The sequence below is a fragment of the Polypterus senegalus genome, chromosome 15 (genome assembly GCF_016835505.1).
Source record: "Polypterus senegalus isolate Bchr_013 chromosome 15, ASM1683550v1, whole genome shotgun sequence".
NCBI lineage: Eukaryota > Metazoa > Chordata > Cladistia > Polypteriformes > Polypteridae > Polypterus > Polypterus senegalus.
Window position 1 is genome coordinate 19,927,426 of NC_053168.1, and position 25,769 is coordinate 19,953,194.

General features: G+C 37.4%; 1 protein-coding gene across 4 annotated transcripts in view; it reads left to right on the forward strand.

The window, feature by feature from the left end:
• The first annotated feature begins 3,312 nt into the window (after positions 1-3,312).
• LOC120515382 (regulation of nuclear pre-mRNA domain-containing protein 1A-like) overlaps positions 3,313-25,769 on the forward strand; it is a 66,966-nt gene continuing 44,509 nt past the window's right edge. For all 4 annotated transcript variants that reach the window (XM_039736318.1, XM_039736319.1, XM_039736320.1 and 1 more), the window contains exon 1: positions 3,313-3,663. In XM_039736318.1, coding sequence (XP_039592252.1) covers positions 3,513-3,663 — 151 coding nt within the window. In that variant the 5' untranslated portion in view covers positions 3,313-3,512. The remainder of the gene's footprint in view (positions 3,664-25,769) is intronic.

A 25,769-nucleotide genomic window follows, 5' to 3' on the forward strand; every position in this document is an offset into this window, starting at 1 on the left:
AATGTCATTCATTTCACCTGTCAATGGCTTTAATGTTGTGACTGCCTTTGAATAAATATATATGTGTATGTATATACTGTATATACAGATATATATTGTGGACAACATGGGGCGCAGCAGCTCCCCAAACTTAACACAGACAGACGCAGACACGTGTTCCAAACACAACACAGGTTTTTGTTCTGCTGTGGGAAACTCTTTATTTCGTTTTGCAGCTGCGCAGCCAACACAGTAAGCAAGCACAATAATAAAACAAGCCTTTTTTTCTTCTTTTTCCTCTTGCTCACTCGCTCGCTTGCTCACTCTCTCTCTCTTCTTCTTCTTCTCCTCCTCGCAACTCTGGCTCCCTGAGTGAAGTGAGGCATTCCCTTTAATGCTGCACCTGGGAGCACTTCAGGTGGTCCATCAGCATTATTTGGAAGTACTCCCAGGTGTGGTGGAAGCCCAGTGTATTACAGCTCTGATGCTACTGTAGCAGCAGCACCCTCTGGTGGCACCCACGGAACCCAACAGGGCTGTGCCGAACTCAAAGTCCCATGTAGCTCTGTAGGAATCTGAGGCGCCGCTGAAACCCAGGGAGGCTGTCATCTAGTGCTGTGGAGGAGTTATGTGCACGTTTGCTCCCCCCAGTCCTTCCATTAAGGAGGCGTCCTGGCCAAGAAAGGACCTTGGCCATCTGTCACTATATATATATATATATATATGTTGTTATATATATACAGTGCATCCAGAAAGTATTCACAGCGCATCACTTTTTCCACATTTTGTTATGTTACAGCTTTATTCCAAAATGGATTAAATTCATTTTTTTCCTCAAAATTCTACACACAACACCCCATAATAACAACATCAAAAAAGTTTACTTGAGATTTTTGCAAATTTATTAAAAATAAAAAAATTGAGAAAGCACATGTACATAAGTATTCACAGCCTTTGCCATGAAGCTCAGGTGCATCCTGTTTTCCCTGATCATCCTTGAGATGTTTCTGCAGCTTAATTGTAGTCCACCTGTGGTAAACTCAGTTGATTGGACATGATTTGGAAAGGCACACACCTGTCTATAGAAGGTCCCACAGTTGACAGTTCATGTCAGAGCACAAACCAGGCATGAAGTCAAAGGAATTGTCTGTAGACCTCCGAGACAGGATTGTCTTGAGGCACAAATCTGGGGAAGGGTACAGAAAAATTTCTGCTGCTTTGAAGGTCCCAATGAGCACAGTGGCCTCCATCATCCATAAGTGGAAGAAGTTCAAAACCACCAGGACTCTTCCTAGAGCTGGCCGGCCATCTAAACTGAGCGATCAGGGGAGAAGGGCCTTAGTCAGGGAGGTGACCAAGAACCCAATGGTCACTCTGTCAGAGCCCCAGAGGTCCCCTGTGGAGAGAGGAGAAAAATGAATTTAATCCATTCTGGAATAAGGCTGTAACATAATAAAATATGGAAAAAGTGATGCGCTGTGAATATTTTCTGGATGCACTGTATGTATATTGTGGAGCTGTCCCAGACACAGACAGGCGGACATGTTGTTTGTGACCACCACACGTATTTTATTTACAAATATATACAATAATTATAAATGGTCACTTAGACCCAGTTCGTGCACAATACCCCAAACACTCAGTCCTGGCCACAAATGCCTCTTCTTCGGGCCGCCTCCACACCCCTCTCGTGCCTCGTCCTGCTTCCACCCGACTCCAGCCTTGAATGAAGGGAGACGGCCCCTTTTATCCTCTCCCAGACGAGCTCCAGGTGGCTCCCGGCATTCCCTCGTTGGCCACGCCCCAACGTGGTGGAAGTGCCGGCTGTTCTCCCGGCAGCTTTCCGGGTGCCCTTCTAAATCTTCCCCCCAGCACTTCCTGGTGTGGCGGAAGTGCTGAGGGAACAGGTCCCCAAGGCATTGGGGCGCCTCCTGGCGGTGACCACGGGCCCCTGCAGGGTGGGGCTTCCATGCCCTCAACCCGTGGCCCCCAAAGCAACCAGGAAGGCGGCCCCCACATGATCTAGGGTGGGTGCAGACCCACATCCGGTCCCTCATGGTGTCCTGGCCGGGTCGTTGCCCCTGGCATCCCTGACAATATATATATATATTTATATATATATATATATATATACACACACACAACAATAATGAAACCTGCATCCCACTGGTCCTCCCATTCCCCCCTAAAACCGTCCCTCACCCCAGTTTTGCAGGCTGATCCTTACACTTCTCTCATCCTAACCCTCCCTTGATCTTCTTCCATCGACCACCTAACCTACACAAAAGTCTTGTTCACAGCTCACTTCACAGAGGAAAGCCATATTGCCAACCAGACACTTTGAGCCTGGTTGGGAATATGAGCCGCTATCTTGCAAATACGTCACCAACATTACCCTTGTAAGTGTTTTTTGGGGTAAATTCAGCATTAAACAACCGACCTCTTGTCAATCTAAAAATCTTATTACTGCATTTGTTGTCATGTTCAGTCGTCTACTAAGATGAAACAGGGAGATGGCTAACAAACCTTTTCAGGGAGGACATTAGAGCTGTTACTATCAGACCTTAGAAAGCCTACTGTAGAACACTTCACACCCCTAGACCATAGCCACACTGACCTCTATGTGTGGTTTTTCACAGAGCCTCAAAGACACAAACTGAAGAGGCTAAGCACATTTTCCGCCTGGGTTCACATATTTCTCCAGGTCTTAATGATCCACTAACTTTTTAATGTTTCTTTTCATCCTATTTAATGGCAGCTTTTTCTCACCTACTCTTTATTTCATTTGCTCCCTCTTTCCGTTCCCATATGTATGACAGCTGAACACTTGATGAAGGATATACAGCTGAATTTAATCTTGTTTTCTTTTACATATAAACACACACTAAGTAAAGAAATTAGCGGTTGTTGCAGCAGATTTTGTAGTTCTTAATTTTTCTCAAAAGTGACTCTCTGTGTGATTAAGTGTACCAGTTTACTCCAAGTTTAAATAAAGCTTTTTAAAGACCCACTCAAGCTGCTAAGTAAACCATCTTCAACAGTCTTGTTTGGCGATTATCTTTTCATGAATATCAGTGTTATATTTAACTTATGAAAGGCAGTGAAACTATTCAATAAAAGCGTGGTAATATTATAATCGCATTATTTTAAATGAAACGTGTTTTGTATTATTAAAAGTAACACCTAAACTGAGATAGTTCTAAATGTTGGACAAATTACCCACGATAGTACAACACACACACATAATCGTTAGTAGTAGTTTACTTATGGCGCGGAGTACTGACGTCACTGATAAGCGCGCACAAATAATTGTCGCTACGTGATGTCGTCATTCACCACCCACAATTCCGCTTTTGTTACCATCGTTCTGCAGTATTGGTTACTTGTTGGTCAAGAAGGCAGTTCTGTTGCCCTTGATCAAATAAAACTGATCAGGTTTTATAGTTTATGTTCGGGGTGGGGGAAAAACCTTTTCCTTATGTGTTTTTCTGCTGCATCATAGATGAACCGTCCCTAAGAAGGAAAACAAAATCATGTCAGCATTTTCAGAAACGGCTCTAGAGAAGAAACTATTGGAGCTTAGTAGTTCACAACAGAGCGTTCAAACGTTATCGCTCTGGTTAATTCACCACAGGAAACACTCGAAAACCATCGTCACAGTGTGGAACAGGGAGCTGAAAAAAGGTAAGGCAGCGGCCGAAGCGCGTGTCGGATACGGCGTGAAGCTGCTCTCCCTACATGCTTTTTCGACGCAATATTGGGGAACATCCAAAATACAAAAATAACAAAACAAGGGTTTTTGTATACCCTGGAAAGTTTGCATAGTGAAGCTTTTTACGTTGATTAACTGCGCGGGTTTATTTTTCGATGGCTCGTTTTCTTCATGGATCATTACAAGACGTTTTCCCTTTTACTTATGGGGTCAAGATGAGAAATGCATCTTTGTAAGTTTCAGCTACGCTTATCTACAATACTTAAACTCGACAGTTTCACTTCTAAAAAATTGCAGAATTTCTTGACCGACGATTTCCCATAATTAGGCAATGTTTGCTTTAAGTGGAGCACCTCACTCATATAATTAGATTGCTTATATTTTCAGCTTTCGTTGCAACCACATTAAAATTTTTCCTAACAGGATATTACACTTTTTTCTTAAAGAAATGTAAGTGTGTGAAAGGAGTTTCCTGATTTTTGATTGTGATCATTCTGTCTTTTTTGTGGTTGCATAAATCCAATTCCGATTCACATTAGTTCGGGTAACCATTGCTTTCTTCTATTTAAATCGGATCTGTTTGGCAATGATCTGCTTCAAATTTAAATTTAACTGTGCTGAAAGGTGTACACTCGACCACGTCTATTAAGTCTGTTATGGTAAAAACATTTTCAGTAATATGTAAATTCTCGGATAATTTTTACAAAAAATGTTTTAAATTAGACATTTTTTAATGAGTGTTTCATGTTGCATTACTTCCAGCCATTCTCACGTTGCATTAAAGCTGCAGTTTCATTTGCATGTTGACACAAAGTTTTATACATTTTAGTAACAATTATTGGGATGTTTGTATACATTCAAATTTTTTTCATGAAAACTGCAAAAATAAAATCGTGTGTTATACTCGTGAACCTTTTTTGTTCATCTTTTAATTTCTTTGTTCATCCTTTTCTAGCAAAACTTTAACTCGAAAAGTAATTACTCATAGTGACACCTTTAATACATTTGTAAAATAATGGCTATGTTCTTGGTTGTGGTAAGAATATAACCATCATATTACACGTGTGTTAAAAATGTTATACAGATTTATTTTACTACTAACACAGAACTGCATATCTTTTAATAATTGACTATTTATTTAAATTACTAATGAATTCATTTAGCATGCATTACTTGCAACATAAGGAACGCTTATGTCAGTTTATCATAAGGCTTCTTTGTTCCACTTATATCATCATACCATTGGTGATCAGACAGATAGTAGCTTATCAATCCTAAGAGGCAAAATTGTGTGTTTTTCAGAAGCTTGAATAATAACAAAAACCAACCATCAGATATTCACAAAATGGTACAAAAGAAAAAGAAAACTTCGGACTTGGCTAATGATGAATGAGTGGTTAGAATGGGACATCAGAAAGGCGTATTTCTTTTGGTATAAAGGAGCCCCAGTCACATTTCTTGTCACCCGTCTGCCGAATAATCCATTGCCAGTCCTCAGTGTTGGTTTCACAGAGAGGATGTGCAGCATTGTTCATAATGGCATTCAGTTTTGTCTTCGCTCTCCCTTCTGCTGCTGCCGCCATCACTGGGTCAAGAATGTGTCCCATAACTGAGCCTGCCTTCTTAATCAGCTTTTTGATTTGCTGGGCCTTAACTGAAATTATGCTACCAGCCCAGCACACTACAGCTTAGGAAATTACACTGGCTATCAAAGAGTTGGAGAAGATGTACAAGATACTGTATCACCACTTACATTGAAGGAACACATTCTCATAAGAATAAAAGACAATGTGTCTGTGGTGTACCCTCTTTCACTTTCAAGTGAGTTTAAATATTTATTTATATTTTTGTATTAAAGTAGCATGCATAATATTTAGAGGGCATTCCGATAATGTGCATTTCATACTTGATCAGTGTCTAGTTTCAACCATATCATTTCACCCAGTTTCATTGTTTCTTATTATAGTAGAAATTACTATAATTGGCTTGTGTGTTTCTTTATACTGTCTTTCTTTTGTGACCTGCCAAAGTATTTTTTTTGAAGTAAAAGCTTTGCATTATAATAAATAACATTGATTTTTCAGAGACATCAGGTATCATTGTGTTGTGATTTCCTGTAGTATAAAATTAAAAAATCGAAGGCCGAAATAGGCCATTTGTATGCCTATTAGAGGCAGAAATTGTTGCCTTCTATTAGAATCTCATTTCCTCCTTTGGTAATATTTGCTCAACAGTTTTGCAAGACTTTTTGGTTTCTGTTGTTTGTCATCAGTTCACACTTTGTTTTTATTTGCTTTGTCAAGAATTTTTATTATGCATGCTTTTGATGAGCCAAATTGGCAGATAATCAGACCGCTTACTAGAGTTCTAAATTCAATACCCAAAACAGGTGCGCGTACCTACGAGCAGTGCTTCCCAGCCTTGGACCTCCGGGCCTGCTGTGGTGGCAGGTTTTTGTTCCAACCAGATTCCTAATCGGTTACAACACCTGATAATGCTGATCTCCTTTAATTAGCTGGGATTATTTTTCTTTTATTCTACTTTCAGAAAAGCACAACAGTATGATTTTATGTTTATAAGACATCTAGAAATAGTTCTGCTTTTGCTATAGATTTAAATGCTTAACTCTTTTTTTGGTTTCATTATATTTTGCCCTTTCTCTGTGCAGTTTTTCCCCTTCATTGTAACTTATTAATGACAATTAAAAACAAGAAGAGAAGACACGCTGGCAAACACTGAATCATCAAAGGCTGCAACTACTTTAGCATCAGACCCGCTAATTAGAAAATAATGAATTAATTAAACATTTAAAAGACCTGGAAAAGTAGAAGGTGGCGCAGTGGGTAGCGCTGCTGCCTTGCAGTAAGGAGACCTGGGTTCACTTCCCAGGTCCTCCCTGCTTGGAGTTTGCATGTTCTCCCTGTGTTTGCATGGGTTTCCTCCCACAGTCCAAAGACATGCTGGTTAGGTGCATTGGCGATCCTAAATTGACCCTGGTGTGTGCTTGGTGTGTGGGTGTGAGAGTGTGTGTGCCCTGAGGTGGGCTGGTGCCCAGCCTTGCGCACTGTGCTGGCTGGGATTGGCTCCAGCAGACCCACGTGGCCCTGTAGTTAGGATATAGCAGGTTGGATAATGGATCGAAAATTAGAATGAAAATCAAGATGAAAATATTGTTAAAAAGAAAAAAAATATTCACATATAACTGCTTGGTACATTTATATATTTATTTATATATATATAAAAAAATATATATATATATATATAAATTCCTCAGAACTTGGGGAAATAACACATCACTAAAATAGCCCAGGAGTCCAATTAAAAACAGAAGCTGGTTGGAACAAAAACCTGCAGCCACAGTGTCCCCCCAGGACTGAGGTTGGGAAACGCTGCCTATGAGTACGGACATTTTTCTTTTCAATATTTCATACAAGACATATTGTATGAGAAGATAGCTTTTCTGTGTCTGACTTCAAGTTCTTTATTCGTGAAATATTCACAGTAACTCTGCTAAGGGAGAGAAGAAACAAGTATAGGCAGCAGTATGTTTTGGAGAACACTACGTAGACAAAATAAGAGGTTTCTGTTGTGTTGGGTCTGAATTAGTGTGTATGAGCCCCATGCTTCTTTAAATAGGGATCCAGAGATCCACAAGATGAAGCCATTGCCGCTTGTGTTGATCACTGTTGTCCTCAAGATTACAGAAGCAGACTTCTCAAAATGTTTTGGAGCGTTCGCTTGTAACAGTCCTATGTGCTACATCATTTGACCACATGAGATGCAAGTACAGGAGTGTTTATGATTAAGAGTGCTCCTTGCCGCAGAGACTATGTTGGGCATCCATTTGAAATGCAAGTATTAAAAATTCAACGTTAAAAACGCACAACAGGTTTGATCTGTAATTTGCAAATTTTAGATAAAGTGCCAGCAGTATCTGATTCACCCTTTTCTATGGTGGTTGAAAGACATTTTTTGGAGAAAATACTTGACAACTGTGCATATAGATGACATTGTTTTTTTATGTGTAAAGCCTTGCTATGGTAATAAAATTTTTTGCACAAGTGTTCAAATGGCCTTCCATTAGTCTAGGTTTTCTTGGTACATAGTAGGAAATAATTGCTTTTCTGTGATCTCACTGAAATAAATTGAATGTTTACAGATTCCCATCTTTGTCAGGTTTTTATAAACTGCTTTTTTGGTCTGAAATAATCCGTCTACCATACTTCAACACATTTCCTGAAAGCTTTCTCACAACCAAAGTTTTGCGTTGGTGTTAGCATTGTTAATAACTGAATTATTGGTGTATTACAGAGTGTGTGGAGAATCATAACTTGCCTTAGATTTATAACCATTACTTGTAACAGTTCAGGCTAATATTAACATTCTAGTCACTTATTTACATCGTCAAAATGAGCAAGTAAGAGTCAAAGGTTTAATTAATTAATCCCAACTTGTAACAAGCTCTAAATTTTAATAAACAAGGGAGTTCATCTCATGTAACAAGAAATGGGAGGCATTTAGTGCATGATTTATAAATAATGATACATATACTTTATTACCATAGGTTACTTTTAACATGTGGACATAGACTAATTTTCTAATTCAGGTGTTTTGTCGTGTGGTGGATGTGGCAATGCCCTGTATCAGTGCATGTTCCCATCTCTCGCTCAATTGAGCATTACTTTTCAATTATTAAAATCATTCACTGCTAGTGAATACAAATATCATCATATTAGTACATGTTGAACCAGTAATTGCCATCATTATTGAGGGAATTTGCATTAACAGGTTCCTAAAGCACATTTTGTAAATGACTTTTCAAATTAAGATTATCCACAAGTCATTTGTTTATGTAGGTTTGGGAAGTAATAACCGATTAATAACAAATATTAAAAAAGGCTTTATTTTTTTTATTTTCAAATATTGATTTCAAGGTATCCGGTATGTACTATTACTTATGTCTATGAATTCACCCAGAAATAACTTTTACCTCAAAAATTACATCATTCATAAATTGAATTTGCAATTGAAGACTGCATCTTAGCAGCTCCAAATACTTCTGATGTGTGTTGTACGTGTTGAACTGCTTTCATGACATTCTAGTTGTTATACTTATAGACTTTCATTTGATCTCAAAATCCCGATGACTGGTGGAAACATGTCCATTACAGAGATGACAGCAAAGATTCAGTTTCTTTACTGAGAGTGTGCGTCTGTGTGTGATTGATTTAGTGATCCCAGCAATGCTCTTTTAAAGCATGCACAAAGCATATGCTTTTGTTACTGAACTCATACATACATTACATTAGGAATAATTAAAGACTTATTTCTACATTTGCAGAGGATTACATGCTTACTGAACAGCTAGTCATAACATGAAATATTGTAACATAAACATGAAGTCAAGGCATAGAACAATAAACAATGGCAAAAAAAAGTCAAGGAGTCATTAAGTGTACAAAATTTATTGAAATTTTTGATTCATCAAAGTAGCCACCTTTTGCTGATTTAATAGCCAAACACACACGGCATTCTTTCTATAGGGGAAATCAAATATTGGTAAGAAAGATCGTCCCAGCACTGTTGAAGAAGTTCCCATAAATGTGTTGCACTTGTAGGTTGATTTCCTGTAATCATTCTGTCCAGTTCATCCCAAACTAACTTAGTGGGGTTTAAGTCTGGGGACTGTGCTAACCTATTAGACGCAGACCAGAAGGTATTGCGTGGTACTCCAAAATGCTGTGGTAGCCTCTTTGATTTAGTATGATAGTCACTCTGTGCAAGTCACCAACTCTGCCTCCAGCAAAAGACTTTCTCCTCCGCGTTTGACAGTTGGAGTCACACACTGTGGAATAATCCTTTCATCAATTTAACGGCATACAAACACCCTGTGTGATGAATTGAAGATTTAAAATTTTGATTCATTGGTTCATAAGACTTTCTGTGACGGCCATGTATTTGAGTCCATCCATAGTAGGAGAAAGATCATCTCCAGTCAAGAACTTTGGTTCCAGGACTCATGCTATGTGTGGAGGTGATACAGACTATATCAAGCAGGTACTTTACCTCCCTGATGGGGGAAGGAGCCTGAGCTGGTGTGGGAGGTGGAAATGTTCTGAATCTCAATTGCCAGGGTTCATTACGGTCTTGCCTGTCTCTGCCTGCTACTAAACTGGCACCCGACCCTCACACTTTGTCTTGCAGGTGGTGTGCCCACAAGACTGCTCCATATCAAGGTTTCAGGCTGAGCCAGCTGGGTTAAGTGGTTTGTCACACAACAAGATGCTTGCCAGTGAATGCCACCCCCAGACCTGGTTGTAGGGGTGGGTCCTGGTAACCTTGTCCTAGGCAGGCTATACTGTCTTCTAATTTCAATTGCCATGAGGGTCATTATGAAGCATTCTTCATCTGACCTTTCAGCTAAAACATGTTTGCCAAAGACATCCTTACCAGGAACACAACTTGACTTTGAGCAGTCCTAAGGTGCACAAGCTCCATAACCACAGCAAGTTGACAGTCTAGGGTGGTGTGAAGTCTTTTATTACCTAAAACTGAGAATATTCATAAATTTGGTGAAAATTCATGAATAACATCCTAAAATAAGCATGCTAGGACTTAATCATCCTTTTTTTTTTAGCTGTTTGTGGTATAAAGAGCCACTTCTTATTAGGCATGTTTGTCATATTTCTTTCTGAAATTGGTAGGGGACAGAGATTTTTTCTTCAGTTGGATGAAATTTTGTTAAATAGGTTGGTGTCTTACTGTATCGATTATACACTTGTATCTTGAACTTGGTACATTTATAAATGTAACAGTACAATCTAAAATAGTGTTTTAATGGTTAGTATTGTTTCTTCATAACAGTAGACCAAGTTTAGATCTCTAAGTTACTGTCTGTATAGATGATACTTTATTTGTCCGCAAGGGGAAATTAAAATTTTACAGAAGCCTATATATATAGATAGATAGAGAGAGAGAGAGAGAGATAGATATCTATCTATCTATCTCTAGAGATAGATAGATAGAGATATATATAGATATATATTTAGAGAGGAGAGGGAGATATATCTCTATATCTCTATCTCTATATATATATATAGATAGAGAGAGAGAGAGAGATAGATATCTCTATACTAATAAAAGGCAAAGTCCTCACTCATCACTAATTCTCCAACTTCCCGTGTAGGTAGAAGGCTGAAATTTTGCAGGCTCATTCCTTACAGCATACTTACAAAAGTTGGGCAGGTTTCATTTCGAAATTCTACGCGTAGTGGTCATAACTGGAACCTGTTTTTCACCATATACTGTATGGCCGTGGGGGGCGGAGCTGCCTGTGACATCATCACGCCTCCCACATAATCACGTGAACTGACTGTGACCACAGTACATAGAAAAGAAGGAAGAGCTCCCAACAATAAAACAGCGGAGAACCCGTGGATTAAATAAAAAGACTGTTTAGTTGGCGATGCAAAGGGAAAAACGACGGCCTTATATGGCGTTTGTTTATAAAACAGTGGAGAAGCTTTGTAAAGGCTGCTTCACAAAAAAACAGCGGAGCGCCTTATATGGGCAGGCAGTCAGCCAAACAAGGGAATCAATAAATAACTATAATCGTAATAAAGGAACAAAAAAATAGTGGAGAACCCGCGAATTAAATAAAGGAAATGGGTACTTGAACAGTAAACTAAGTCTAAAATAGCTACACAATAACTATAATAATCGTAATAAACGAACAATAAAACAGAGAACCGCAAAGCAAGGAGAAAGGATGGACTTATTTGGCGTTCGTTTATAACACAGAGAATAAACTGTGTAAAGGCTGCTTCAAAAAAAAACTGTGGAGCGCTTTATATGGGCAGGCAGTCGGGCAAAGAAAGGGAATCAAATAACTATAATCGTAATAAACGAACAAAACAACAGCAGAAAAGTCTCGGATTAAATAAAGAAAATGGGTACCTGAACAGTAAACTAAGTGTAAAATACCTACACAATAAGTATAACAATCGTAATAAATGAACAATAAAACAGCGGAGAACCCATGGATTAAATAAAAAGGCTGCTTCGTTGGCGAAGCAAGGAAAAAGGACTTTCTTATATGTCGTTTGTTTATAAAACAGTGCAGAAGCTGTGAGAAGGCTGCTTCCTTAGTGAAGCAAGGAAAGGAATGAACACACCGTAGCGAAGAATGGCCTTATATGCGCAGGGAGTCAATTACATGGGAGGTGTGCTGAGTAGCGCAGCAGCCTTACTTATGAATATGCTAAGCACAGTCCTTCACCCGCGAATATATTTTACACCTTTGGAGAACCGACAATGCCTCTTAAACAACTGAGATTCACAGGTGACAATTTGACTAGTGGACACTTTGATGTTTATGAATATTTAAACTCTCAAAAGCTGGATGTGAAGTTATCGATGAAACCGGTTGTATGCTTACAACGCTTGACAGATGCCGAATGTCACTTTAACACAAGTCCTGCAAATACTAACATCCTTGAAACAAACCATGAAACTCAAACCGATTATGACAGCAGCAACTCAAGCTGTGAGATTTGTAACAATATTGCTTTTCACATGGCCAAATGTACATTAAATGCTCAAGAGTAAGCTCAGTGCACAACTTGGTCATATTACAACCGGAGGGCTGACCTGACAACGTGGTATACAAAGAGATCCTTAACAAATAATTATTGGTATATTTTCCCTCAGTTTAAAAATTTTCGTTTAATTTTAAGGCAGTACTGTAATAAAATTTTAAGGCAGTATATGTATTTTGATATATATATATATATATATATATAATATGAATGACAGCAACACTCATAACACTGACAAAACGATTACATTGACAATCATGTTGCATTATTTTCAAAATGTTTCCTTTTCTTTTTCATTACTTCTTTAACACACTACTTCTCCGCTGCAAAGCGCGGGTATTGCTATATGTATATATATATGTATGTGTGTGTGTGTGTGTATATATATATATATATATATATATATATATGCCAGCAACACTCATGACAAAACAATTACATTGTCAATCATGCTACGTTATTATTAAAATGTTTCCTTTTCTTTTTTATTGCTTCTTTAACACACTACTTTTCCGCTGCGAAGTGCGGGTATTTTGCTAGTATATATATATCTATCTATATATAGAGAGAGATATATAGATCTATTACATATGTTTAAATAAACAATCACTCCCCTCCAGCACATAACAACTGGCTTGAATAGTAGAGAGTTGCTGCTGTCAATAACAAGGTTATAGGTGGAAGTAACATGAGGTCTGTCCTGCTCAGATTGTACAACAGGTTTATATTTAAAGTCATCAACATTTGGATAGAGTGGGTCGGTCTTGTAGTGTCCATGAATGTAACATGCTGATAGATGTTTGTTTCTTGATTGAAGTCACCAGCATTCAGAATGATTCATCATTAAGGTATTGGTAACGGAGTGAATCATTTCTGTTGCTGAGGGAGGGCTTGAGGGAGCGTGCTTGGAGAAAGTGACTAAGTGGGCGACTCTGGAATCCAAAATTGCAATGGAAGGACAAAGCTGCCTGGCATGCAAAACATTTTGTGATGCTAAAAAGTAGGGTTGTGTGGTATACCGTTACTGGAAAAGTATGGATAAAATGAATATAAAATCGTATAGTACCAGAATTAACATCATCCAATAAATGCAAATGTCAATGATCACCCAATTGCTTCAATGTAATTTGGACTTCACGGGAGAACAAATTGATAGGTTCGACACAATCGGGACTTCATGGGAGAATATCCCAAATCCCCACCCCATTTCTTGAATGCAGTGTGGGCTTCAGGGCTGTTTAAAAAGGGAAGCAGTGTGTAGTACAACACAATGGCTTAGCAGGGAGCCTGGAGTAAGATGTAGTTATCCATTATTTGCTTCAGAACCATTTTGGTACTAATATCGATATCAAAAGTTTAGTCCAGATCCAACACTAGTGTAAGCTATAGGGCAGAGGAGTGAGGGCTCTACATTTAAAGATGTATTACCAAAAAAAAAATGTAAATTTGGCACAGAATCTAGGGAAAGTTGCCTGTTGGTGTTGGGAAAGGAATATGGAAGCAGGAGCAAAGAGAGATGTGGGCCACAGATTGCACAACATTGTACAGAAAGGTCTGAACAGAAAGAAGTTCAGAATAGTCCTTGTGTGGGAAAAGAAGAGAGCAGAACCTCTAAATCAGTATTCTTATGAAAGTGGAATTGCTGAAAATTATAACTAGTGAACCGCTGGTGGTTTTACAGTGATTAAAGGTATTCATTATGGCTTAAGTTTTTTGAAATTAAAAATATTAGTAAAAAGTTAACTCTTATAGTAACACTGTTTAATTATTTTAAAAAAGATGAAACATATACGCAGAGTGGTGAAGTTACAAAATCTATGACAGAATTGTTGGTTTCCACCAGAGACACTGTGTTAGCTGGTTCATCTGCTCCTGGAGCAAATTTCAGATTAAGGACTTTTGCACAGTCTCTTTCAAATGAAAAACGCATTAAAATGACACTTATCAGGTCACAAGACTGGCTTAAAAAATTTGGTTGACTAGTGAAAATAATGGAATGATGTGTGGTATTTGTATAAAATACTTAGAGATGACTCAAAGAAAAAGAAGTGACTTGGTTGACTTTGAATAGAAAGCCTTGTTGAGCATGAACAAAATAAAATGCACATTTGTGCAGTTGTTATAAAGGTAAAATGTATCCTGGAATAAACTGAGATAAGGCAGATTGAAAAATCTGTTTCTCTTTTGAATAATTTGCAAAGAGAAGAGTTTCTGGGAGCTTTAAAATCTGTTTTCATTAACAAAATATGAGGTACTTCTTACATTACTAGTTTAAACATTGGTAAAAAGCACAGTTGCTGTAGAAAGAATAATACAAGAATTGCTTGCTATTTTAACATTAGAAATTAGATCTGTTGTCATTGGTTCTTATACTTTTTAAAAACAACACATTATTTTTGGCTGTTTTTCATTGCCCCTCCACCACATGTTTGCTGTGTTTTTCTTCCATCTAACACTCCTTCTGATGCGTCTTGCACTCGTGTATGTTCTTTACCACTGTAAAATCTCCGTGGGTGACTCCCACCCCCATCGTATTATGGTATATACCCATACAATCACACTGAAATACCTCTTGAATGAAGTTCCCCCATCCCCAAGGCTTTAATGGTATCAAACCGTCTTGCTCCTACACCAGCCCTTGCCTTCAGATGTGTCTTTTTGTCTACCTCAGGTATTTTGCTATTTTTTAGGGCATATTCAATACTGGTAAGCTGTTCTTGGGCTATAGTTTTTTAGGGACATGGCAACCCTGTCTGCAATACTAAAAAGTGCACATTCTGAAGATTATTTCATTGTTCAGTGTGATTTTAAAAAAGAAAATCAGAATTCAATTTATTGGCCAGATACACTAATGTGTACTAGGAATTTTTCTAGATAGTATTGGTGCAGCATACAAGGACAACACAGAATGCAAATGATAAATATAAATAGATAACATACAAAATAATGAAATATGATGCATCATACAAGGATAATACAAAAAGCAAAGAGATAGTAGGATTATAATGTCCAGGTAGTGTAGTGTGCAGGTATACATAGATACTGAGTAGAAGCTCAGGCCTGATTAGTCAGAAAAACTGTTTAAGTGACTTGTTGTTTTAGCATTCACTGCAGAAATCTTTTAAATATATTGGTCAACTAAATAAAGAAGTTAGGGTTGGTTTTGTAACAACTTGCAATATGATTGATTTCAAAGCTGAAACTTCAATACGTTAATTGAGGTTCTTGAAGGCCTAGGTTTAAAAATTGTAATCCATTTAGCCAAGGACCTGAGGAGGCAGCCATTCTGATTGGGAAAACAAATGGAGTTGCAAAACTGTTCAAAGAGAGAACAGATGGACTTACAGTCAAATGTTATGTAAACCACCGACTGGGCCTTGCTAATGTCCAAACTGTTTCTGAAGTGCCTTAGTTGGTGAAATTTAATGACGTTTTAAGACAACTGTTTTTATTCTTTCAAGATTCCTCCATCAGAATACAGTTGCTTGTTTTTATTCTGATCCAAAATATACTGAACATTTTCTCAGATTAAACTTTAAAGGGCTTGTTGCACTAGACGGCCATCTTGTGGCTCTGCAGTACAGTCTCTAAGAGAATGCAAAATGAGCGTTAGAATTGTGCTTAAAAAAAAAAAAAAAGCAAATGAACAAAATAACAGGTGAAGGACATTCTAAAGCAGACATTAAAACATAAAAATGTGTTGCGTCAGTAATGATGGTTTCAGATGTGTTGCCTTTATTCTGTAACTTGTGTAGGTCATGCCAAGTGCAAGATGTTAACTCAAGAGTAATAGAGCTTGAAAGCTACAAAACAGAATTGAAAGACATTTTCAAAATATTCATCTACATCTTGCAGTTGAATAGTCAGACCTTATTATTCACTTGTTAATGTTATTCCATTCAAGGCTATATATTATGATAAGTATATAAGCACACTTATTAAACATACAGATGCAACATTTCCTGATATGTCAATGATTTCCTTCTTTCAGGACTTTTCTGTGCTGAGGCTGCTGACATGCTTTTTGATTAAGACTCTAAATATGGCAATCCTGCAGTTTCACACTACACCTACTGTATACTAAATATTAATCGGATGTTGCATCAAAATGATTAAAGGGCAGCCATACAAAAATCTAAATCAAACGACAAATACTGCCAAAATTAGAAACAACATCTGAGCTGAAAGAGTCTTTCCAATTTTAGCAAACATAGTTACTGTTGGACTGGTAATACCAGGGAGAGCAACTAAATGTGAAAGGAGATTTTCTGCCCTAAAAAGAATAAAAATCTGATTGAGAAATTGCATGAGTCAGATCGAGCTAAATAATCTAATGCGAATTTCTTTGGAGGGACCATATCCATGTGCTTTTGATTATGGAAAGGTTTGCAGACAAGACTTGTATATAATTTTTCAGCCTGGTAATCGCTACGAGTATTAATATGTTTTCATTAATTGATGGATTACAAATACAAAATTTATTTTTTTTTTGTTTTATAACTGCTACACCTTCATGCCACTCGGCTAAAATAAATACTTGGAGAGAGCACTGCTATGTCTGCATGTGTTTTTGCCTGGGTTCTCCAGCTTCCATCTCGCATCCTAAAACATGAGTAATAATGTGTGCTCTGTGATGGACTAATGTCTCACCTACGGTTGGTTTGCATGTCATGTCTGAAGCATGCAACCAGGGTAGGCTTCAGCTGTCTGTTCTTGTTATGCATGTTCTGCCAATGGTTTTTTGTTTCTCCTCGTCCTGTTGGACTAATTTGATTGCTGCTTTTATGCTTAGAGTAAAAAGACCGTTCTGACCCATAACTGAATTCCTTATTTAATGTATATATAGATTAACTAAAAATGTATATAAAATTTTTTTTTTTTTGGTGAGGCTTTTTGTTGCGTGCAAGAGACAGCGACAGTTTGTTTAGTGCTTTCCTGCAGCCTACAAAACCTTATTCCCTATCTCAACTTTGTGTGTAGCCTGTTTTAAATATCCTTATACTATCTTGTATTGTTGTTGTCGTTGTACTGTCCTGTAGTGTTTGGTATTTAATGACCTTTCACATAAACTCAATTAGTGATACCTTTGTCATTTTTCTACTGATTTACCATAACTGCCTGTTTTTTACATTAAGATGTACCATTTGAGTTTAGACTGAAAAAGCCTTATATGGTTTAATAAAAGTGATATTCTAAAAATAAATTTTTTAAGGCTCCTTTCTTGACACTCAATTTAACTTCATGGACTAAAACAGACCATTAGTAATATCCATGGTAGCACAACAACAGTAAACTCGGAAAGAATTAGTAGACATTACAACAAGTAAACATTAATCAATAGTGAAATCAACATGAACTAAGCATTAATGGACAGCAGTAAATATCATGTAGTACCGTATTTCCCAACTTTTGTGGTTTTTCACACGCCTGTGTGTTTGTGAACCACTGGGGTAGGGGGTAAATTTAGCAGGGTCATCTGTGCGAGGATGATGGGGTGGTCCCTCTAGGTGAATTGAGCACGATCATCAAAGTGTGGGTGGTTGCCAAGGATCAGCTGTGATCCATCTGTAGTGTTGTGAATTGAGCAAGATCATTGGATTGTTGGATGGGGTTTCGTCCAGGGTCGGACACAGCCCACCTGCAATACTGCCATGGCCTACAGGTTGAAAAATGTTGACATTGAACAGTTAGCTCACAGTGCAAAGGCCTGTTAGAATAAGTGAATCATTAAAACGTTTTTGGGTTTTTGTAATGGATTTTTTATGTGAGACAATAAAGTGTTCCAGAGTTTGGGTACAGCAATGGGAAAGGCTCTAGCACCAATAATACTGAGGTTAATAGATACGACAGATGATGATCGCAGAGAATGATTAGGAATATTAGATTGGTGGAGGTCAATGGTAGAGGTTACTGAGGGCGAATTTATGTAAAGCTTTAAAAGTGAGGAGCCGAATAAGGTCAGGTGTAATATGGTCTGCTAGCTTGGTGTGCTTGATGATCCTGGTTGGCAGAGTTTTGAATGAGCTCTAATCTGTGAAGGACTCTGTTTAGAATTCCATTACTGTAGTCCATGCAAGAAGTAACTAAGGCATTGACTAAAGCTTCAGTGCTACATTGTGTCAAAGCAGATTGAATTCTGTCAATATTTGGTAGAAGGTGGTCTGGGGGACTGTTACGTGGGGGCTTATTCTGCATTTTCTGTATGATTTATGTACTGTAACTTGCAAGATTTGAATGAACTTGTCCTTATTTAGTACTGTTTAGTGAATTTTGCTTATCAGTACTCCAAGCTAGGGATGTAAATGGGTTAATTGTCAGAAATAGCAACAGATTTTCAAAATTTGAATAAACAAAGTGTCAGTGACTGGATTGAATTCATTGTTAGGAGTAAAAAGTACCTGGGGTTTTATGCATAAACACAAAAAAACAAAGTAACCAAAAGTCTGTGTAATTTTATGCCTATAAAGAATTAGTCAGTTACTTTTTCTTTTTGTTATTCTTTTCCACCTGTAACTTGTGATGTTAAATGAAGCTGTATATATTAATTAAAAAATAATAATAAAAAAATGCATATTTTCTCAAGCCATTGTGTTTGCCAGCTTGAAGTTGACATATTTGTTTTAAGACTTTTGTTTCACATTTTTTTAAGTACCTAATGGCCCAATAACTTAGGTGCTAGGGGAGACATACAGAGTAGTATATTGTAAAAATGAACTTGAACTCCAAAAATAACAATTTTTTTTTTGTTTTTGAGTAAATATATTTTAAAAAATGTGGACGTTCTATCAACCAGAGATACAATGAAGCTACTTTTAAAACCAAAAGTCAGGTACTATGATGAGGCATAGTTTTTTTTGCTATAGACCATTATTGGAGACAGAACTGAATGGTTTTAACAACAATGGAAAGTAAAATTAGAAAATATCAGGAAACTAACTGTAGCAAGGCTACATAACTTGTCAGGCGGGATGGCCTTCTACTATCCGTCACTATATAATGTGGCTGAGGGAGTGTCTATGAATAGCCCTTCAGGCACTTTTGTGGACGACCAAGTGCTGGGAGGATCCTGCCCGGTAAATATTCCAGCTCCCTGTTGCCAGTGTCATGTTACTATAACAACCAAGCAGGGAAAGTATGTTTTGGCGGGAAACTTTTCTTTTTAAGGGGAATGGCGAATTGAGGAGAGGGAGAAAAAAGGAAAAGACAGAAGGCAAGGAAGTGACTATCTGCACTTTAAGACTTGCCAGGATCAGACTTCACCCAGGGATGTCTGCTAGTTGTGGGTGGTCACCCCGAAGTTGAATCAGTGCGACAAATCCCCGAGAAGAGGCCAGGGGCTGGTGTTCTCTGGGTGCTCTCGTTTGGTGAGTCAGACTCATAATTGAGTTTCTTCAGGATAGCCAGCCGGGAAGCCTTTTTCGCCAGAGGACTGATTTTCCTCACTCCATCCTACAGTAGGAACTGTACTGCAAGTTTCATCGCCGTGTTTATGGACTATGTTAAATCTTTCTTTTTGTTTTCTCTGAGATCAGTTCTTTTTTTTCCCCTCTTTGTCTGTGTCTAAACGGGGGTTAAGATTTGGCCGCTGGGGAGGACATCTGGGGAAAAGGGGTTCACAAATGAGCACTCGGGCATTGGGCAAGTAAAGGTATTAATTGAATTTCAATATATTTATCAGTCCCACTTCCTTCTGATTTTTTTTTTTTTTGCCAGATATTTAAGGGGAGAAGAGGTGCAGAGGATCGAAACTGTTAATGTTATTTTATCCTTTGAATATCGTCCACTTCCCCCTCGTGTGGTGTGAAGTGTAGTAATTGCGTCCCGTATCGGGCGATTGTTACATGTTTTCATTAAAATTACCACGGCAGGTACATGCAGTTCTTCCTAGAGTTCTACAAAGTGCAAAAATGTGTAGTGGTATCAAATTTACTTCAGTCTGAGGGAGAGGGGACACCCTCTGTTGGCTTATACTGAAGTCTCACCTCTTCTTTTTTGGATTTTGAGAACAGGATTGAAACAGTAAATCACTACTAACCCTAAATTAGGAAATTGAATGTACTAACAGGTCTGTGTGAAAGTCAGGGTTTAGTGCTGGTGAACTTAAGTCTGTTTAGCTCCATTTTTATATTGAATCATAAATTCTGGTATTTTATAAGTATAAACAGCTTTTTACTAGTAAAATTACACATCCTTGAAGCTTGTGTAATTTTTTTTTGTTAAAATACAGCCACTAACACTGAGAAATTCACTGGAGAAAAATAATAGTTAATGACATAAAATTATCTTTTTGCCAAGAAAGAAGGCTGTGCCTATCTATAGCTGCACCCAGGTTTGTGCTGCCTTGTATCAGATTTTAATTCTGCTACCAATTTAGCATTTACTTAAGTTTATGTAAAACCAGTAAACTAAAGTATAGTCAATTGTGCCAAAAATACAAATCCAAGTAACCCCCAAAATTAACACATTAATCCATTAATGGACATACAGTGGCATCCATAATGTTTGGGACAAAGGCACAGTTTTCCTTGATTTAACCTTTTGTTTCAGAGGTTAAAATTACAAATCAAACAATTCAGATGTGATTAAAGTGCTCATTTCAGACATTATGGGTATTTGCATACATTTCAGTCACACCATGTGAAAACCACAGCTGCTACTCATTTATCATTTGCCACCTTCATGCTTTTTTTTTTTTTTTCCTTTATTGAAAGCAGCCACTTAAATAACCAAAATGTTAGCATAATCAGATCACAAGTGAAACTGAATTTTTCTGCATTATGCACAGAAACAAACGTTAATCTTATTATAAAGGAAGAAAATATATTCCCAATGCTGAAAAACTTAAAAATTGTGCTTTTATATCCACTAAACTGCATTACCGTAAAGACCTTTACAATGTTTTTTCAAGTACAACTAGCTTTCAGTTGCAGCTTATTGAAATGCAGGTGTGAGACGTCAACCAAAATAGTTTTCTACAGCTACCTGTATGTTTGTATATTTACAGTACTATAAAGTGCATTATAAGTGTTCAAATGCTTGTAATAATTAAATGGAAAACTTTAAAAATCTGTACACAAGGTTGATGCTATTTTATTATATCAGTTAAATCACAGAAGGATTTGTGTAGCGACAGGTTTTTGGATTTAGCAAAATCCTAAAGGTCTGTTTCTCTGCTTATTAGACATCGCTTTAGAAATCCAGGTAATCACAGCAGTTTTGTTGATAAGCAATATTTTTATAACTTGATTTGTTTAAATGTGATTTTTTTTTCTCCCCCCAAAAACAGTGATCCCAAATCATTGTGTAAAATGGTGAATTGGAGTCTCTACTTGAAGCCAGGTTCTAAAGCCTGCACATTGAATGCTATATGAGAACTGTTCAACAAGTATTTGTTTCTTGATCCTCATTATTGTAGTGATAGTGCAAGTTATTGACTAATCTGAGATGAGACAGAAGCTGTAGGCAGGAAGCCTGATTTTGAAACATCAAATTGTTGATTAAGAAAGGTGAGATGGCTTGTGTAGAAAATATAAAGGTAGAAGTGAGGTAGATAATGCAACTACATTTTTGTTTTTAAAATTAAGTGAACATTTCCCTTTTTTCATCAATAATTCGTCTTTAATTAAAATATACTTCGATTGTAGATTCTTTTTCTTATTCTTACATTGAATATTGACCAAAAAAGAAAGTAGCTTTGAATAAGAGAGAATAGATCTTTACATTTTGATGTGAGCAATACAAAATAATTGAAAACATTTTTAATATTTACAGTTTTCTTTGAATAATTAGGAGTTTATCGTTGCTCAGTATTTTATGTAGCACTCTGAAGATAATAATAAATAATGTTAATAAAAATGCATTAACATAGACATGAGTTTACTGTATCTTAGATTGGATTGGAACTGCAGCATGAAAGCATTTCAATTTGAATTAGCTGAAATGGATTCTGGGTTAAGTTTCCGTCTATGAGAGAGAGAAGCTTTTACCAAGGTGGAGAATGTCACCCCTATAATATTACTGCTCATACACGTACTTTGTGTATTAAATGATGTGCCCCTTTTGCACAAACTTTTAAGTTGCTTGCTTTCCCTAACCCCGCAGGCCCCTTTTACCTTTCAGCACTTTGACTTTGAATTTAATTTAATTTCAGTTTTATGTGGTGATACATGGCCAAATTATTTTTTGGTACACTCTCTCATGATTAGCTTTGATATACCAATTGTCTAAGAAGCGTGATTTTAAATGCTTGAATTATTTTGTATTGACCGTATTACTTTGCACCTAATATAACTTGTAATTTTCAAGAATGCTTTTTAAAATGAATGTAAGGATTTCATTATTTATAACCTGTTAACTTTTTGCATCTTTAAAGTAGGTGGTAATTAGGGATGTGTGTTGGATAATAATTCATGTTCAGACAATGTTGATAGAATATTTAGTAATGTTTAAATTATGAAATGTATATTAACAAAAGCAACAGCATATCTCATTGATAACCATCCTGAACAGACAGAACCTACCAGATGCTACTCAACATTTGATATTTAACGCTAACATAAATACCATAGTACCATGTGACTTGTATTTGGAAAAATAAAATAATGTTTAACTGTGTAACAGTGTTTGTCTCTGGTGCCACATAGAGTAGATCTAGCATCCTGGGTTTAAATCCTGCATTTAGCCAATACAGTAGTTAGAAGTTTTCGTGTTGATCTGTATTTTCTTGGGTTTTCTCCCACATTTCAAAAGCTTTATCAGTCAGTTAACCCCCTTAGCATTAATCCAAAGTGTTTCTCAGGTTCAGAATTCTATGTACTGTAATTACGGTTATGCCCTAGTGGCTCTCACTCAGAGATTGCTTTATTGTTTGCTCATACTGTACAGTGTTAAGCCCAAACAGCACTTAGAACAGTATTCTGCTGCCATCTAGTGGATAAAATAACATCATCCTGCAAAAAAAAAAATTCTGAATGTTTTACAACCCTATGGTAATTGCTAATATTCAAGAATAGGGTTGAGACTTCAACCAAAATACACAATGGTGTGTAAATGAAAAATATAAGCTCAGTTTTAGAACAAACAAAAACCTGAACCATTAGTTGAATCAAGCAATAGTGATGACATTGTGAATTGGTCGCCCAAATAGAAGGACCAGGAAGAGCACTGTTCACAATACAGCAACTGTCAATATTTATTTCAAGGGTCAATGTAGTCTCATTTAGCTGTATGTATAATATATGTTTGGAGACAACCATGAGTGCATTTTACTGAAAACTGGGTGAAAACAAGTAAATGATTCACTGAGTGTCATATTTCTAAACCAATCCCAACACCTTATGAAGGCGACGCTCAAAGCAGGAGCAGTGATCTCATTAACTTCACAAAAAGCAAGCTTCTGATTACGATAAACCATCTACAGCCAAAAAGTGTACTAAAGAGACCCAAATTCAACATAAAAATGTGTACAGAGAGCTCATTGCACATGTTAGAAATAAACATAACCCGAAGGAAGTGAGAAACCTTTCTGTAACTTCATATTGTATAACAGCATTTGAAGACATCAGTGAACCAATGGTAAAAGTAGATAATGCATTGTCAAGGGTGCTCTTTGTTGTTCATTTACGACAATAGTGTAGGAGTAGATCTGAATTTAAAAGAATTGGCATCTCTGCTCATGAGAGTATAAAATGTAAAATATGTGTTTGAAGTAAACTGTGTCGTGCCCCATCAAAGGGACTGCCTAAGAAAGCAGATAATGAAGAGCTATAGGAGATGCATATATGAGCACTCAAAAACACCTGAATCAACAAATCTGCCTAACAACATCAGTAGATGTACAGATGAGACTGCACAGCACACACCTTCTGAGTGCACATCTAAATGAGTCAACATTACTGTCTATTTGGAAATGCAAAACATACGATGGCAAAATATAGGCACAGAGTTTTAACACATAGTACATAGACCACAAAACCATGAACTCTGTTTGCAGTTGTTATGCCATATAGAGATACAGTAGTCAAAAATCACAAATATCGTAGCCGACAGAAGCACTTCTGAAATGCGTGGAGCCAAGTATCTACATTAGTCTGTGTGTGCAACTGTCTCTTCTGTCACCATACTCCTTAATCATTAATCTTCAGTTAACCTGTGCTACTGATCCCTGAATGAATAGCAGCAATTTTACCTTTTAATTTCCTCTCAGCATCAAGTTTTTTGTTTAGTTTCTTTTGCTCTCTCCCCGAAACCTTGGTGGTTTAAAGCCCACATACTTGTGAAAGTGGGGCTTGGTGTTTTAGGATTTTACTATTTTTCACTACAAACCTTTTGACGGGTTGTCCCCAGCTATGTGTTCTCATTTGAGAATCATGTCTGGCACTATGAGACTAGGCAATGTGGAAGTCATGAAGCCTTTTGTTGTGGTAGCTCACAATAATACAATAGGCATGTCCATCTTGCACTGACATTCAACCCTCTCTTGTGCAAGCAACAGAAATAATATAAGAAAGGTGTTTAAAGGAACACACTTCCTGTCTGTCTGTCTGGTGACTGTTTCAAAACACGTCACATGAAGGATATGTACTAAATCTGCACATTTCAGCAGCAGGCACTAGATATATCTTTCCTATTCTACTTCCAATGAAATTTTGGTTTTTATATGTTTCTGTCACGCATATTTTTTTTTTTCTTCTTTCAAAGTTTTTGGCCTGTTTTTCCAGGGATTAACCTAACACTAAGGCCGGAATTATACTCCACGCGACGCGATGCATGCTGCAGCGGACACTCCTGCTACGCAAGCTTTGTAGTGTTTATACTTGCGCACGTACTTTACATAAATCTGGAGGAATCCACCAGGTAGCAGTGCGAGATATTATCACGGTGAGAACATGTTCGGCTTCTCTGTGTTGTGAATTGCCTAGAACACCTATTAAATTCTGATGACACCTTACCGCAATATCTCTGAAAATTATGTTTATTGATTAAATCCATCAGTCCAGGGATGTGTCCATTCCAGCAAGCATTGGGCACGAGTGAGAAACAGTCCCTTGACGAGGCCTCAGCTCATCGCAAGGTGAATACAAGCACACACGTACACTAGCGTCATTTTAGCGGCACCAAATCCCCAAATCTGCATATCTTTGGAAGGAAACCGGAGCACTGTGTGGAATACAAGCAGGAAATACCAGCAACATAACTCCCTGCGAGACAGCAGTGCTATCGCTCCGCCACCATGACACCCCCATGTGTGTAATTATTCCCCTATGTGTGTAATTAACAGTATTCATTATTTAAACGAAATTATATGTAAAATGTAACATACACACTTTAATGCATTTCATCATGAAAGTGATATCAAGTATAAATATAAAGATTCTAAATGTGCAGAGAGTTGGAATATCAGACATTTAATTTGTTCTGTGTGGCGATCTATTGCTGCTTTCCGCTGCTGTCAAGTCCTAGAAGCTCGTAGCGATTAAAAA